This window comes from Corvus hawaiiensis, chromosome 30, assembly GCF_020740725.1.
Source record: "Corvus hawaiiensis isolate bCorHaw1 chromosome 30, bCorHaw1.pri.cur, whole genome shotgun sequence".
In the NCBI taxonomy this organism is placed as follows: Eukaryota; Metazoa; Chordata; class Aves; order Passeriformes; family Corvidae; genus Corvus; species Corvus hawaiiensis.
In genome coordinates, this window is record NC_063242.1 from 13,976,419 (window position 1) to 13,990,062 (window position 13,644).

A 13,644-nucleotide genomic window follows, 5' to 3' on the forward strand; every position below is an offset into this window, starting at 1 on the left:
GCAGCCAGCTGCTGTCATATTTCCAATTGTGACATGCCAGCTGTAGCAGGCAGGACGTGAACCATCAGCAACTGGGGTTAAACAATTTAATCAGCAGCCTCAGCTGTTTATGATTCCAGATTTGTGTGGTGTTCGAAGAGATCTTCTTTTCTTTCATCCTGCAGCACAGCAGAAACAAGACCCTAATTAGAAGTTAATGTTCACCCAGCTGACAGACTACAGTTAGCCATGTAGATGAGCTTCCTCACACTTGGCTGCCCTTTTACAAGGCACGATTCGAACTCTTCCTTTCTTTCTTTTCAGCATCATGGGACTATATGCCTCAGTTGTCCTGGTGATAGGGAAGTTCGTCCGTGAATTTTTCAGTGGGATCTCTCACTCCATCATGTTTGAGGAGCTACCCAATGTAGACCGAATCCTGAAGCTGTGTACTGACATTTTCCTAGTGCGAGAGACAGGAGAACTGGAACTAGAAGAAGACCTGTACGCCAAGCTAATATTCCTGTATCGCTCACCAGAGACCATGATCAAGTGGACTAGGGAAAAAACTAATTGATTTCTTTGGTGTCACACTGCAAAACAAGTTGGTTCAATCTGAATTTTAAAGGAAAAAGAAAAAAAGCACAATATTCTCTTAAGAGCTAAGCCTTTTATAGTTGGGTAGCAATGATTTTTCACTGAAGGAATCCTGGAAGCTACGGCCTTAGGAATCCATGCTGCCTTTCAAATTAAGCATCAACAGTGAAGAAGGTTGAATGATTTGTTGTTTTTAATGTGCCACTCCTCTACAATCTGGGGACTGCTTTGTAATTTAATCAGCAAAAAGTTTGCATCTTTGGCTAATTTAATTTTCCAGATGACCATTACAACTTAGAGAGAAATGAAAGGAGTGAACCCACAGATGACTCCAGTGTACCTTCTTAATCCTTTCTGGAGCCACACAGTTTGGATTGTGCAATATGCTGTTGTACATCACTGACTTTCAAGCTACAGTAATGGGACGCTGACGAGCCTTCAGGACACCCAACACCCAGCACCACAGTGGGAACTGAAGACATTCTAGCCATACCCATTTGTAGAAAAGCAGAGGTTTTGATGTACAAAAGACACTGTGGACAAGCCTCTGTCAACAAAAAGAAAACAAGTAACAATCTCTTGAAATGCCTTATTTTATTTGTACAGTCACAGGAGACATTTCCACCAAACATCAATGACTTTTCTCAGGAAAAAGAAAAAGCAACTGAAACTTGACACTTCGTCAAGATTAACTAATGGCTAGAATAATTATGGTGAATCACAGGGTGTTCTGCTGGGCCATTCTCTTCAGAATTACTGCTTTCCATTGGATGAGAAAAGAAAGTGAATTCAATGACCTAATGAGCTACTTCATTTCTTATAACCCTTTGAAGACTGAGTAGTGTGTGCTTCTCTCTGCTCCCCATGACATGCTTTCTCCCATTTCAATGATTTAAGGCAACTGTTGTTTTGCTGTTAGCTGATATTTTTCTTCCAGTGTTTCAGGTATACGAAAATGTTTACATATTCCAAGTCACATTTTTACATCTGAGACGGGTTTTTTTTTAAGTTCCCAAATATAGACATACATGTGAGCTTGAAAAATGCCCTTTTATTTTTAATTGCTATTATTAGTGAAACAAACGGCTCATTAGAGAACATTGCAGCATGAAAATTTACAATTGCAATGTAGATTTCTTTCCATGTTAAAAAAAAAAAAAAACCTGAGAAAAAAAATCATTGAGTGGGTAGGGTATATTAAAAGGATATACTTGTAGTTTTGATTCAGTAATGACTTAAAATAAAGCACATGTTGCAAAGTCATTTTAGAAGTATTTTTTCCTCTGCCTTTTTACATGAAATGGGAAAAGTTTGACATTCTTCTAATTCTGTGACAAATAAATCTCTTTCTTGTAGTTAGCTGCTATTTATTATATGAATGATTAGTTAATCACCAGAAAGAAACTAACATAATTTGCTGGCACATTTTACTGCAGAACTTCATAAAACAGCACAACTAAATGAAGTTGAAACATACTCTGCTGAGTGCTTCCATGACAAATGCTGTCACATCCATTCTATACTGTGAAAACTAACATTTTGAGCACCTTGACGTGCGCAAAATAAAAATGGCTTCGTGATATTGTAACAATAAAATAATTTGGTGACTGGAACTCACTGGAAGACAACCTGATTTCCTCTGAAGTATAATAAAAAGGTGGCTGCTCATACAGCCAGGCAGCATTCCCCCTGGAAAGTTTTTCTCCATTTCTTCCATAGGTCCTGTGAATGAAAATTGAAATATACCAGGCAGCCCTGACACAGCACTCCGGGATGTTTAAATGTCCTTTATAGTTAGATGGATCCTCACCTGGGTGTTCAGTGATTTTAAGGAGACTAACACTGGAAGGAGAAGTGTGAAGGATGTAGTGTGTTTCTAAAGGTACCAGCCAGCAGAACCATGCTGGCCACAGTTGGTCCCAGCTCCCTTCCTGGTTCCTTATCTTTAACAGGCACTTCCTTTCTGGTGAGAAAAATCTGTCTTCAGAACGAGCTGTACAGTTATTTGGGCTTTGCAAAAATGTGCTGCTCTTTCTTTCATGGATTGATCAAACTTTGAAAATAAAAGGATTCTTCTGTTGGTTTTTTTTTATTTATTTTTAAAACAGCCTATAGTCAAATCACTGATCTGGACTTGGTAGCTACCTGCAACAGGTGAGAAGTGTACCAGACTGTCCTTTGAGTCCAGCTGTCCAGATAAAGTTGAAGTGGCAGCCAGCTTCCAGGGGCATTCTAAATGGCCAGTACTGGGGCCAGTACCATCTAATATCTTCACTGACATCCTGGAGGACACGACAGAGTGCACTTTCAGCAAGTGGGTGGGCTTCACCCAACCTGGGTCTGGGGGGGGTTGTGATAATGCAAGTGCGTCAGCTGCTTTCCTGGGGCATGGCCTGGGCAGTTGCTACAGTGGGGGCAGGACTTCCTTGAAAGGCAGATCTCAGGATGCCAGAGAAATTATCTGCTGGGTACTTCATGAACTAAGGCAAATGCAACAAAGTCCTGCCTCTGAGGCAGACTAACCCTTACAGCAATTCAAACTATGTAGATGGGTTGGGAACAGCTTTAGAATAAAAAGAGCCAAGACCAGGGGTGGGAATTGCAGTGTGCCCTTGAGGCAAAGGAAACCAACAGCACACTGAGCTGTACTTACAGGATCACAGCTGAAAGTCATGGCAATTTATTAGTCCCCTCTGTTCAGCACTTGTGAGACCGCATCTGGAGAACTGCATGCAGCTTTGAGGGCTCCAGTGCAAGAAAGATACTGACATACTGGACTTAGAGGGCAGCTGAGAACACAACATGTGAGGAGAGGCTGCAGGAGCTGGGCTTGTTCAGCCTTAAAACAGAGAAGTCCCATGGAAGAGCTTATTGGTGTCTACAGCTGCCTGATGGTGAGGTACAGAAAAGGTGGAGCCAATCTCTGCAGAGATGCATGATAGATCTGATTAAATAGAAGGACAATTATTTTTACCATAAGGGAGTCAAACACTGGAGCAAGTGCCCAGAGAAGCTGTGAGATCCTCAGCCTTCAAGGTTTCCAAAACTTGGCTGAGCAAGCCCTGAGCAACCTGTTGAAAGTGGCTGTACTTTGGATTGTAGGTTTGATCTGAAGCCTCCTGATGTTCCTTGCAACCTGAATTACATCACGATTTTAAGATTCTGACAGAGATGAAAAGTAACCTGCTGGTGTGCTTTCCCAGTCTGTGGATGCATTCACTCTCTTGTTCTGCCTATCAGTAGTTCAGACATAACTCCATAAAGCAGGAGGAGAAGCAGATTTCAGCTGCAGTTTGTTTTCCTTGGCTCTATTTAGAAACCTGCTTGTGCTTACACAGGCAGTGGTTTGTAAGTCAGAGCAAGGACAAGTGCTTTGACAACACACCCAGCTGTACCACCAGGCATCCCAGAATTCTCACTTGCCTGTGTGACAAGGCAAAATGTTCAGCTTGCACTGTTTGTGTAATCAAAGCTTTCACAGTTTTCCCTGATTTGGTAAACTGGCTAATCCCTGGGTAATTAATATAAACAGATAAATAACTAGATAAAACTGCTGCTGCTCTGCCTGGCACCATGTGATATTTAAACAGGGTTTCTACTCTGGGTGCATATGGACTATTTTAGATCAGGTTTTGTTGCTTCCTTCTTGAGAGGAAGGAAACCAGAGGAAATCTAATGCTTTATTAAAAGCTTGGGGAAAGCAAGAGAAAAGCAAACTGTGAGTGTGCAACAGGAAAGGCAAATTCCCTGTTTAGTGGCCAAGGGAGCAGCACCTACAAGTGCAGTACCACCCTGACCCACTGTACTGAAGGGCTACAGGTTTTTTTAGGTTACATTAAGAGTTAAGGTGGACACTTAGGACAGCAGAAAAAGAGCTGAAGAAGAAATAAGTATTCAGAATCATTCAGTGAGACTCCTGTGATTGAAGGAACTCCTTCAATCCTGTTTCAAATTGATGAAGTTCATGGTATGAGAAATCATTCACGCCATAGCTTCAAGATTTGTCTGAGGAATGTGCTGCACAAGTAGAACGCCATGCAAGGGACCACCAAACATCTCTCCCTGCCTCTCCTGGCCTGACAGGCACCTCCCAAGGCCAGTTCCACTGACTGCTATTTAGAACTGTTATTAAAGCAGAAATCTAATGAAAACAATCTTCTGCTATGGAAAAAACTAGTTGGAGAATGACTGATGATGAGGGGAACTGCAGACTTTCCTCTCTCAAGTAACAGGGGGAGTATTCATGTATGAAGGAAACTATCTTTGTCCCTCCTCCATATGCAGAGATTACTGATATACTTAACAAAATGCATGAAATGGAAATACTAACCCTGTCCCAGCCCAGGCTCTGGACTCACCAGATCATAAGGCCAAACCAGGATTCATTGCCTAGAGGGATACACATCACACACAGAGCTCAGATGTATTGTGATCTCTTCCTGCCTCTCCTCACTAGCAAGATCACACACAATCCTTTCATTTCCTTGGTGTGGGGTCCACAAATGAATGTATGAGGATCCCCTCCTCGTGTGAAGTTCTCAGTGCTGTGGTTGCAACCCAAACCCCCTTCGAAGGCTTTCATGAGGTGGTATCATTTTTCAGAGGGAATCTGGTCTTACTGTGAGGAATCTGACACCTCCATAGGGCCTGAAGCAGCCCAGCTGTGCTGGATGTGCTGCATCACTGGACACTAGCTAATGCCTCCTATGCAACTTTAGCATCTTGCCTTGCACATTCAAGTACATCAAACACACACATGCATGGACAGTGTGCATCTGTGCATGTCTGAGGTGTGTGTCTCTCTCTCTGTTTTTCAAGAGCACAATTTTGCTGTATTAGCTCTCATTAATATTTCAAGCTGCTGCCTTCTGCAGCTCGTGCTGGGGCGGAAGAGGGAGCTGCCAGCAGACACAGACATGACCGTCAGACTCCTGTAGCAAACATTCAGGGAAAGCACATTTTTAATGTTGTGGCAGAAAGGGTGAGGTAATGCAGTTAAAATATTTATGAACCCTTTCAGCTGACATCTCTAAATACCTTGTAGAGTCTAAACTTTGGAGGTCAAGGCAGTGTATTAACTAGATATTCATCCAGCTATAACATTTTCCCTGTTTTAAACAATGCTGGGGACAGGAGGGAGGGAGGGATGGGTGGATCAGAGAGAGAAAAGAGAAGGCCAGTTGTAAAGTTCATTGCATATCAAAAGGAAACACATGGAAAGTTTGGACAAAAATTGGACGGTACCTTTCTTCTTTTCACAGAAAGCCTTCTAAAGTTCTCTTTTAAAGGTTCAAAATAGTCTTCCTCAAAAAGTGTCACAAAATAAGGATGAACTCCAAAACCTCCAAGCTTGATACAACACCATGTAACCTGGGCTGCAAAAAGGCAAGTAGGATCTGCAAAAGATCCCACTTGGTTTTATTCCTATTCCACAGCTCACCATCAGTTGAGCAGAAACATAGTGCTTACAGATGGTGGCTTTAGAGATGAGCAGCAGATTGTGGTCTTGTTATTCAAAGAGGAAGGAAAAAAAATAGATAAAGGAGCAAATAGTTAGATGAGAAAAAAACCTTAAGAAATGCTTCTATTTACCAATTGCTCAGATGGACAAATGGGTGAAGTGTAGCACTTAAAATTGTTACAATGAGGCCCCTAGAGGTCAAAAATCGTCATTTTTGCATGGTTTGACTCTGCTTGCTCTCTTCCTCATGCCTACATGACCAACATGACTTTTACAGCTGGGCTCCATCCCTTGTCATCAAATCTCACATGTGCCACATCACAGATCCCCTTCCCTATCCCCTAAAAATCTGCACAAGTTCACAGCTGCCAGGGCTCTGATGTAGAGATCCCAATGCCAGCCAGCCCTGCCTCCTCCCTAGTACTTCCAGCTCAAGTCCAGCCTCAAGCTCTCTCTTGCCCAGGCAAGCTCCAACTCCTGCACCAGCATAAGGCAGCGGGAGACACCAAAGGTTGGCCTTTGAAATGGCACAGTTGTACTCCCACCCAAATAAAAGGCACAATGAAAGAACTGAGGAAATCTGGCAGAGCTGAAAGTCCATCATTGCGAAACAAAACGACTGAAGGTTATTTGTGTGAGCAAGGAGACAAAATGCCTTTTCAGATGGCTTTTTGAATCATCCTTTTTTACCTACTGATGTTTATCTATCTGAGCTGTTTCTTTTACAGTACTCAGCCCATCTGGTAATTAGCTCATGATGTATGGATTCAAAACATATCCTCAGTACTTTGTTGATGAAGTAATATTTCTCCTGTTTGTTTTGCTTAGACAAGGCTCCACAGCCATTCCACCAGGTCTGTGGGATTTCTGTAGCTACTTCATCTACTTTCAGCTAAAAATATTTTTTTTTTTAAATTGTTGGTGGTCTTGCTTGTGGTCCAAAGGAGAGGAAAGGCACTGGTCTCCACTAGGGTTTCTGACAGACTCTGAGTCTGCTGTGCTGGAGCAGGTGAATGTATTTCTCATCTCCCTTGGTCCAACATCCCTTTCTTTTTCAGCTGACCAAGCAGAGATTCAGATGGCCATGGGTCTTCTTCAAAATACATCCAGGGAGGTGCTCTCTATGCTGAACACTTCTCAAGGTCTCCTGGGCAGAGGCTGGAGTCACCAACCAAAGTGGCCAGCCCCAAAGAGAGAGTGCCACCTTCCACTGAACTCTGTAGGAAATACCTCTGAACCAAATGTCCTGGCTGCAGCCTGGGGAGACCAATTTCAACACCTTCAGTCTAAGGTAAGCGTCCCTTTTTCCTGTGGCCAGGCTTGCTGATACACACGCACTGAGGTCAAGATCCTTGACATGAAGTAAAGAGCAAGGCATACAGAGCAGTGAAAAGGGCATCTTCCCAGCCAGCAGCCTCTGAGGGATACAGTGGAGCATTTGCCTGCAGCTCAGCACATCTCATTGAGGTTTCCTCCACTTGCAGCTACAAGAATGTGAACTACACAGGAATAGGGGTGTAGGCTTTGGGGAAGCAGACTGTCTACACAACCAACTGAAAAGGGGCAAACCTATCCTAGGGCTCAGTGACTCAGGTAAGAGCTTTTCTGCCTTGCAGGTCAGGAGCAGAATAAGTGCAATGAATCAGACAGAGGAATTAACTTCTCTAAAAGGGATCTGTAGAAGATGTACCCAATTTTGAAGTTTTTCCTTATTAGTCATGCACTGGCTCCCACCAGAACTATTCAAAATGTAAATAGTTGTGAGCCTTCATTTACTACAACTCTTCATCTTGCAGTATTAGTGAGGGTCACACAGGCAAGAGAAGACAATGATTCTTGCTTTTGGGGCTGCAGTTCAACATGGTATCTGGAAGATAAAAGGAAAACACACACATACACATATATATTCTGATGGTCACTTGTTGAAGAGAAGCTTTAGTCATCTGGCAGCAGCACAGAACAATGATTTAATACTTCGTTTCATGCTTCCTATATGGTTGAGGGCAAACAAGAACATGCATGAAGAAGATCATGCAATACCCTGAACTGGGGCATCTCTCTCCACTGACCATGCAAGGGGCTGAAGTATTAAACAAGGGACCTAAAGGACAGACCTAAAGCTGTTCATGTGAATATATCCGCCCAAATACAGTCCTCAGCCCTGCTAGTTTTAGACATCTGGTGCAGTTTTCCATTACATTCTCATTGTCCAACTTAAAGGTAAACACACAGCGATGTGCGATTTCACTCATCTCAAATCACATTGGCACTATTTCTGGAGTACTATGGCAACAGGTAATATGGAAAAATGATGCAAGGGCCATCAAACATGAGGGATTGTTAAAGAAAAACCACCAGTTTTAACTTTGAGGAAAAAAATCAAATGCAACCAGTGGTGTTTACAGAAATGTGTTTTCTGTTTCACCTGGCAACACTTACTTCCAAAACCATTCTTCCTTCACTATTACAAATTCATCTGGAAGGTCCACAAAGCAGAGAGGTTAGCCAGTTCTCAGTGCACTGCATCTTGCTGCTGACTAGGAACTGAACTTTTTTTTTTCCCCTCATCAGCTTTCCCAACCTGTACTTAAGAAACCTATCAGGATGGATCAAAATAGATCAAGGACTGTTGTTCCTAATCAACAGCACGATTTGGCTGCACTTCACCAAGATTCAGACACTGTGACTCAGCCTGAGCCAACACTCTAGTTTATGACTTTAAAAAACCTGCTCCCCATGGTTGAGTTTAATCTACAGATGAAATCCACCCTTTTTGGCCTGTAAAATCCCCAACTCACATAAGCCCCACAAAAATGAGGCAGCAGTAAAGAGGAAATTAGAGGAGCAAGAGCTTTAGAGAGGGTGAATTGGGATGACTATTAGAGGTGACAAAAGCAGCTGCACCTACACATAGCTGACAAGGACTCTACACTGCACCTGTCCCTTTTTAACCCTACAGATGCCATGGAGGGAAGGGTGGTGTACAGCTTTGCTGTGGTGGCAGCATCACTGCCACAAAGGCTCCAACACTGATGGAAGGCACACCTCTGTCCAGGTGCACCTGACTTTCACAAAGGCAAACACTACCAGATTCAGTCCTTTATGCCATTTAAAAAGCCATCCATACATGCTTATGTTGTTAACATAACAATTAAAACATTTGCTTACAGGTGTTTATAGCCTTGTTCAATTTATACATAGAATAGTCAGATTGAGAAATTAGACTCGCAGAAGTCAAAAAGTACTAAGTCTGAAGTATGGATTCCCAAAACTGTAACTTGTATTCTATTTTCATATAAAACCAGAAGAGAATTGGTTTGGATGTCAAGAGCAGTACAATTCAAGTTTTCATCTTTTTTTTTTAAGTAGACTCTTTCAACCAGTGGAATAGGAACTGAACTCTGAACCATGGTGCAAGCATCTGATTATTTCTGTTTCTGGAAAGTACCCCTTTACCTTCACCCTCTCTCACAAACAGTTACTAGTCAGCAAACAAGAGGAGCAGAGTTCCCAGTATCTGCTGCACAAGCCCATGCCCTCTCCACAGGACCACCTCCTGCAGCTGCAGAGAAAGTTTAAAAAAAGGATCAAAAACCGCACTGAGCTGTTGTAGCCCACGAGTAAACCATTTCTGCGGGTACACTATTAAACACCTGGCCCTCCATCATGCACACCTCCTGAAAAACATCCACTCCAGGGAAAAAAACCTCTCTAGAGAAAGGATGACTATGAGACACAACTATACTGCATTTACTAAGAACATTTTATAAAGCATAAAATCTGACTCCTTGCAGCAGTGATCACTAACACGAGTTTCCAGACTTTTACTATCAAGATTAAGCCCCATTCAATTCCAAGCCATAGGAAATGTTTATGCTGATCAACCTAAAGGTCTAAAACAGGAGGCATCACACTTTCCCCATTACACCCTTCCTCCCACAAGCTCTCTTTCCACTTCTGGCATTCTCCAGGCTCCTCACTGGGGTACAGCTTGTGGGGCAAACCTGTATTTGATACAACCTGTGGAGGAAACCTACCTTTAATGCTGTTTCCTAATCCCAGATCTAGTCTCTGGAAGCAATGTAAAACATTAAACAGTGTTAGGAAACAAGTAAGGATAGGCAGAGAGACTTGGGGTGGTTAAAAGGGAGTTCCTATCTTCAACTGCCTAGTAAGTGGCTTTAGAGAGGATGGAACCAGACCCTTCTCCAAGGTGCACTGTGATGGAACAAGAGGCAGCAGACACAAGTCCCAGTACAGATTCCCATTAGATAAGAGAAATAATATTTTAACTACAAGGGATAAAGACACTTGGAGGATCTCTGTCCTTAGAGACATTCAAGTTCAGCACCTTGCTGCAAAACTTTTACTGAACTTCCCTCTCCTTGACCGCATCAGACTGTTTTTAAGACTTCTGCAATACACTATCACCATCTCCTGGGGAAGTGTTATTTCTTCAGACTTGACTCTCCCATGGAGAGTGCTGGTTGCATTTAGGATGTAGCTATTACTTCTTCAAGCCATCCATGTGCTTATGACAGCTGATAAAATTTCCGAGGGTGGTTTTGAAAAGGAGTTACAGTTCTGTCAAAAACAACGTTAGGGTGAAACTTAATTACTGGCAAAATGCTTCAGGAGTCAGCAACCAAAGCAGAGGCTGCAGCCCATCCCAAAGGTTTTACAGGCACTTCTTTCTCTGACAGTCTTCTCATGCCTCTCCCTTCCTTTCCCCGCCCGTCGTGAATATTGGCTTGGAAGGCAGGAGGTGAAAAGAGGGAGCGGGGAAAAGTTATTTTTGGCTTTCAAATTTTATGGCACGCCTGTCCCATAAAACTCTTTGGAGCTGTGCGTCTCACCCTGGGTCAGAACAAAACCAGGTCTGAAATGGCAGAGAAATTTCTTCATGAGACACAAGTTGTTCAGCTGCCAGCCGGTAGCAATAATGTCCCAAAGCACTGACCCGCTCAGGGCCTTGAGCCAGCAGAATGCAGGCACGGAGAACCTAGGGATATAAAGTGCTTATAAAGTCACTGGATGCTTAAGCCCACATTCGTCTCTGAGGTGAAATTCCCTCAACGGGAGCTTTCCTTGACTTGAAAGGGCTGAGCTCAGTCCCTGCCCTGTGCAGGGCGGCAGTCTAGACATGACGGTGTGGGCGGGCGAGCGGGGAGGGGGCTGGCAGGAGGGGAGCTGCCTCCTGCTCTTTTCCAGGAGGCTCCTCTGTCGCCTCGTCACTCCTCAGCACTGCCACGACAGTCCAAAGCTGTGATGGCCCTTGTCTGAGCATTTAGACACAGCATTACTACAAGAAACACGTGAGCCTCCTCAGAACTGACACAAGGAGGGCGAGTGAAGTATAATTAACTAGGTCACGCGGTTGCATCGCACATCAAGAATTGCCTCTCTCTTCACATCTTCAGTATCAGCAGTGCTGTCAAAAGCAAGATCAAGACTCCTAAACAACCTCTTTGGAGGCGGTTATGGCACTGATTCTCAACACATTGTTTAAAAGCTTGAAGGCTGCTTATTTAAAGTATCTAACACAGGTGAAAGACCCTGAACAGAAATGGATTTTATGGAACAGGTCCATGATGTAATTTCTGTCTCTTTTTTTTAGTTAGTTGTTTTTTTCTCTTTTTTCAAACAGAGCCACTCAAGTTAACTGAATTATCACATATGCCTCTCTAGACACCATTCAGCACCTAATCAAGTGGTAGGATTATAAATACCATGTACTGCAGCAGTGTCTGAGCCTCAGCTGTTGAAGGTTAGATTGTCTTTACAGCTTTGCACCCGTGGGACAAAAAAATTGCATCAGGTAAGCAGTGATTTCATTGCATCGGGCAAATGCCACACAGAAAGTTTACAGAAAATGTGGAACATGTGAGTCACGCAAAACAACCTTTCTACTCTGCTACTTCGGTAACGTAAGGCAGAAGTTACCTCTGAACTGCTGAATTACAAGTGAAATGAAGAGTAACATTTCAAGGTAAGCAGATCCCTGCCTAGGTAAAGCTCTCTCTCTTGCTGGGAGGCAGATACAGCCTCTCCAAACTCTCAGAGATTAACTTTCTAATTGAACAAGCAGGAGATCTTAGAGGGAGGCAGAGGGTAAAGGAGATATGGATTTTACCTGTGATCTCTGCATGCTCTTGAAACAACCTTGACAGAATATTTAAATGCTAGAGAGGGAAATGCATTATTTGTTGGATGTATTGCAATAACTAGGGGAAAAGTAGATCTTCAGCATTCTGAAGATAGGCAACTCCTCAAAAGAGGAATGAGCAAGCAACAGAGAAAGTAGACATTGCTGGATGACGTGTCTGTTTATTAAGTGGATCCTAGAGATCACTCAGCTGAGTTAGAAACAACTCCCTGGACTTCTAGGACCTTAACAAAAAGGCTGTGACTGAGAAGAGATGCCCAGGTCTGCTTTTTGGGCAAGCATTCTTCCAAGGCTAGTAGAGGAAATTAGTTGCCCATTCTTCTGGCTTACTTAACTTTAGGGCTTACTTTCAGAGCCAACAAGTTTGTACGGCCAAGTCTCTGTGCTCACTACTAGAAAATTGTTTATTTGCAGCTGTCGTGCTCTGAGTAAGATAAAAAGATCAGTAAGGCTCATGTGAAGGTGAAATAGTAGAGCTGGTCCTAGCTAGAGCCAAGTGAACAGATTAGCCCAATGCCTGTATGAAGCAGCTGGCATCGTCTTGTAGGGAAAACAGAAGGAAAGTGATCAAAGCACCAGCCAGACTTTACTCTAAAACACACAAATCCATGAGAGCACAAGACATGCACACACAGAAGGAAAGGCAAAGACTGGAAACAGCTAAGATCAGAAGGCAATGGGACAAACTAGCACTTCTGAAAGGCAACAAGTGAATGCAGATTTGAGAAGGTTATAAAGAGATTCAGTTTTTGAAGTCCTGTCATAGAATCATAGAATTGGTTAGTTTGGAAAAGACCTTTACTATCATCAAGTCCAACCATTAACCCTGCACTGCCAAGTCCACCACTAAACCATGGCCCCAAGGGCCATATTCACACATTGTTTTGAACACTACCAGGGATGATGACTCTGCTACTTCCTTGGGCATCCTATTCCAATGCCTGGCAACCCTTTCAGTGAAGAAAGTTTTCCTAATATCCAATCTAAGCTTCACCTGGCACAACTCAAGTCTGTTTTCTCTTGTCCTATCACTTGCTACCTGGGAGAAGAGACCGATCCCCACCTCACCACAAACTTCTTTCAGGTAGTTGAATACACAAGCTCATCTGAAGAAGTTATATTGTACAGTCCAGTCACTGATATTTTTGTGAGTTTTATCCCATGAACTTCTGTGTTTTGGATCTCTCTCTATTACAGCTGGTGATGGGGGTCAGCGGCTCTGACCCAGGAAGAGGTGACTGGTCCGGGGAGATGGTCCCGAAAGGAATCGCCTTCCCGAGGTCTGGTGTCTTCCCTCAGCTGCTGGCAGGAGGGCCCTTGCAGAGGCTGTCAGCTCTTCAGTGATATCAGCTCATGATTCCAGCTCAGCTCTGCAGGGCAGCCTCCAGGCCAAACCAGACCAGAGAGAGAGACGAGAGGCTCGTGTGGCTGGTTCCGCACA

General features: G+C 43.4%; 1 protein-coding gene across 3 annotated transcripts in view; it reads left to right on the plus strand.

Annotated features, from left to right (window-relative positions):
- PIEZO2 (piezo type mechanosensitive ion channel component 2) overlaps window positions 1-2,660 on the plus strand; it is a 298,259-nt gene extending 295,599 nt beyond the window's left edge. For all 3 annotated transcript variants that reach the window (XM_048289530.1, XM_048289532.1, XM_048289533.1), the window contains one exon: window positions 304-2,660. In XM_048289530.1, the coding sequence (XP_048145487.1) occupies window positions 304-556 (253 nt within the window). In that variant the 3' untranslated portion in view covers window positions 557-2,660. The remainder of the gene's footprint in view (window positions 1-303) is intronic.
- Window positions 2,661-13,644: the final 10,984 nt, after the last annotated feature.